General features: G+C 35.4%; 1 protein-coding gene across 1 annotated transcript; it reads left to right on the top strand.

Annotated features, from left to right (window-relative positions):
• The first annotated feature begins 469 nt into the window (after positions 1-469).
• LOC105826148 (putative P2Y purinoceptor 10) lies at positions 470-1,513 on the top strand. The gene has a single exon (XM_012664074.1). It carries the CDS (start codon positions 470-472, stop codon positions 1,511-1,513), a length of 1,044 nt encoding a protein of 347 aa, XP_012519528.1.
• The last annotated feature ends 2,268 nt before the right edge of the window (positions 1,514-3,781 follow it).

Genomic DNA, 3,781 nt, shown 5'->3' with positions numbered 1-3,781 from the left:
ATTGAAAATGAATTAAGTTTCTCTTTTCCAGGGTTGATGATAAAGAATTTAGTTAGATCTCAAACTTTGAAAATATAGATGGAGACAACTATAAAACTAAAATGTAGAACTCCACAAGAGTATAGGAAGTATGTCTAGGGGCTCTTTTGCAGTGAAATATTGCCTGTTGGTTAAGTCTGCAAGTTTGATTGCTCCTTTTTACTACTAAGGGGAAAATCAAAATCTTTTTGATTCCTGAAAATATCTTCCTTAATACTGTTATCCATTTGTAGATCGGCATGCTATTTTAGGTTTACATAGATAAGACCTTTTGAATTGATAAAAGTTCACACTTGAATACTTCTTTGGTAGGAAACAAATTTGTATACTCAATCATGGTCTGACATGCCCTTGACCCTATTTTTACTCTATTTTCTGCAGAAATCGTCACTCTAATGCTTTCCCTAAGGAAACAACATAACTTCTTAAGATGGGAAGTAACAGCACAAACAGTACAAGAGCAAAGTGCCCTGATCTTCAAATGCCATTTCAGTACTCCCTCTATGCAACCACCTACATCCTCATATTCATTCCTGGTCTTCTGGCCAACACCACGGCCTTGTGGGTTCTATGTCGCTTCATCAGCAAGAAAAATAAAGCCATCATTTTCATGATCAACCTCTCTGTGGCTGACCTTGCTCACGTGCTGTCCTTACCCCTCCGGATTTACTATTACATCAGCCACCACTGGCCTTTCCAGAGGGCCCTTTGCCTACTGTGCTTCTACCTGAAGTATCTCAACATGTATGCCAGCATTTGCTTCCTGACATGCATCAGCCTTCAGAGGTGCTTCTTTCTGCTCAAGCCCTTCAGGGCCAGAGACTGGAAACATAGGTATGATGTGGGCATCAGTGCTGCCATCTGGGTCATCGTGGGGACTGCCTGTTTGCCACTTCCCATTCTGAGAAGCGCTGGCTTATCCAACAACACGGAATCCTGCTTTGCTGATTTAGGGCTTCACCACATTAGTATGACTTCCTCCATTGGCATGGTAACTGTAGCTGAACTTGGAGGGTTTGTATTGCCTGTGGTAATTATTACTTATTGCACATGGAAAATGAGAAAATCTTTAAGAGAATTTCAAGTTCCTCCTCGGAATACCAAAGAGAGAAAAAAGGCTTTGAGAATGGTCCTGATGTGTGCAGTGGTGTTTATTGTGTGTTTCACCCCTTACCACATCAACTTCCCATTCTTCATGTTGGTGAAACAACATGTCTTTTCAAATTGTTCCTTTATTAAGAGCACTCTATGTTTCCACATTATTTCCCTGTGTCTTGCAAATCTGAATTGTTGTCTTGATCCCATTGTATATTATTTTATGACTTCAGAATTTCGTGATCAATTTTCAGAACATGGCAGCTTGTATTTTCAGTCATGTGTGAGATGCAAGGACAGTGCTTTGGAAATCCATCAGAGGAAGGAAGATCTTCAAACTATCTCTCTCGAATGTTTGGATGATTCCAAGACAATGTAAATCAAATAATTAGTTAGAATAATCTATATGCTCTATCAGTTTCGCTATGTCAGTTTGAAGAATTTTCCTTTAAAACGTGGTATTGAGTACCTTAAAGAAACATGGCCCCCTTCCCTTCATCCTCAAAATGATCCTTCTGAAGGAATTATTCATGCCTGTATTTTCCGCCTAAATGGAAACATATTGTTCCATGGAGTATGTGAGAAAATATATCTCTTTACAGAAAGTGACGAGCAACAGAATGAATTGCACACCTGTTTCCCAGCAGCAGGCACAATCTTTCCAGTATCTCCTGAGAGAAACAAAATATAAATTGAAAACAGGTGGACAGGTGAATTGTCCAAATATTGAAAAGTATGCATCAGAGCAATATGACGCCACCTTTATTTAGAAAATGTACACTACCTAAACAAAGCATAATAAAGAGGAAAGTCTTTTTAATATTAATATGAGTTATGGGAATTAATATCTTTATAATTTGGAATATATGTGATATTTTTTCTTTCCTTGGGGAAACAAACAATTCAGATGAACTCCAAATATCTCAAAAGTATCATGGGATTCACACAACACATACACCTTAAAAACAAAATAAAGTTGTGTTCTAACATATTTCATAAACTTGAGTATCAGGGTTTACAATGAAGACTCTTTGCTTGGATATCTGTGAGTGTGTGTGACATAATGCGTGTTTTAACATAGTGGTACTCATTCAGAAACCATTCCATTATATTTGGTCATTAAAATCAATGGTGTCGTAGTTTGCCTAAAGTGATTGCTCTATGTACAAACTCAGTCACAACTTCACTTGATATGTTTAAATCAATGAGTGAATGAAAAATCACACACATGCATATAATTTTTCAGTTTCTAAATTCTAGTCGAACCTTATTTCTCACAAATAAAGACATATGTGAAGAGAACATTGGTGAATTGTATGCTATTATAAATGCTGAATGGAAAATTGCTATTTTTAAAATCCTTGTGGTTAAATCATTTTGTAGTACAAATTACTCCCACATTGGAAAATTTGAAACTTAAAATTTTTATATATTAGGTTTCATTAAATTGGCATTTTTAAAAGCAGTGGTTAGTTTTATAAAATTATAAAGACATTTTCTTGTTCTTATAAGATTGGAAATTCACAAAGTGGTTTATATGTGTGATTTTTTTGGTAATAGCTATTGCTTATCAAAACAAAAGCAGATAGCATTTACTGTGGTGAGGAGGGGACAGGGTAAAACCTGCGCTTTCTGAAACTTGCTAAGCATCTGTATTTTAGACAGCTGTATTCTGTAGAAATGATCATCTAATTCTTAAATGTAATTTTAGGTGCAAATATTTCTAAAGTAGATTTTTTCCTACCCACTTAAGCAGTTTGTGTTAAACAAAGGGACATGGTGTATGAAAGAAGCACTAATTCAGATTCAGAGGACCAGGATGCTAGTTTTAGATCTGCCACTGACAAGCTACGTGATCTTGGGCAAGTTTTTTCTCTTTGGGTTTCAGTTTTAGTATCTGGACATAAGGGGATTGGACTACCTGAGATCAACATGAGGCATATTTTTTTAGAAAACGCTCTCTAAACACTAAAGCATTTTACAAATGTTTGTTGTTGATGTTGTTATTATTTAAGAAGAGCTAACTCTAACATCTAATGTAATCTTTTCAGGATGACTGAGGGTCATCATTATAAACAGTTATTGTACTGTATATATTGCTTCTCTCAGGGCTATTGAAATATGTAGGATTGCTTACAACTACACTAAAATGGGCCCATGAATTTTCAGTTATTTTTTATTTTAAAGTGCTTATATATCTACATTTTCAAGCTATCAGTTCTCACTTCTTGCCACTGTAAGTGAGCCTGTGTAAAGAAGTCCCTGTCATTTCCATTAGTTCTTTCTAATCTTTTGTGCTTTGAAAACACACTAATTAAGCTGGTAAGAACAGAGTTTTAACTTAACAAAAATGAGTAAAATCCTGCTTCTTTTATTTTATTTGGAGAGGATGTATGTGGAAAAGGGAAAATTGCCTATGGAACAAAGTGTATGGGTTTTAGTTCACGGACTTTATGACATATATTTTGGCAATTTGGGACTATTTTGCTTCCTTCCTGGCTCCGTCAGCTGTGTTTAGATAGGTAAGGTTGCCAGGTATTTGAGTTCTGGATCACTGAGGTGTGATTAGATGTTTTTGAAACTTAAATTTTTTTGGAATATAAATATAACCATACATATATACAAATTAAATTTCCAAAAACATTAT

The sequence above is a fragment of the Propithecus coquereli genome, unplaced genomic scaffold (assembly GCF_000956105.1).
Source record: "Propithecus coquereli isolate 6110/MARCELLA unplaced genomic scaffold, Pcoq_1.0 Scaffold86, whole genome shotgun sequence".
In the NCBI taxonomy this organism is placed as follows: Eukaryota; Metazoa; Chordata; class Mammalia; order Primates; family Indriidae; genus Propithecus; species Propithecus coquereli.
Note: the sequence above shows the minus strand (reverse complement) of the source record. Positions and strands in the feature narration are given on the sequence as shown.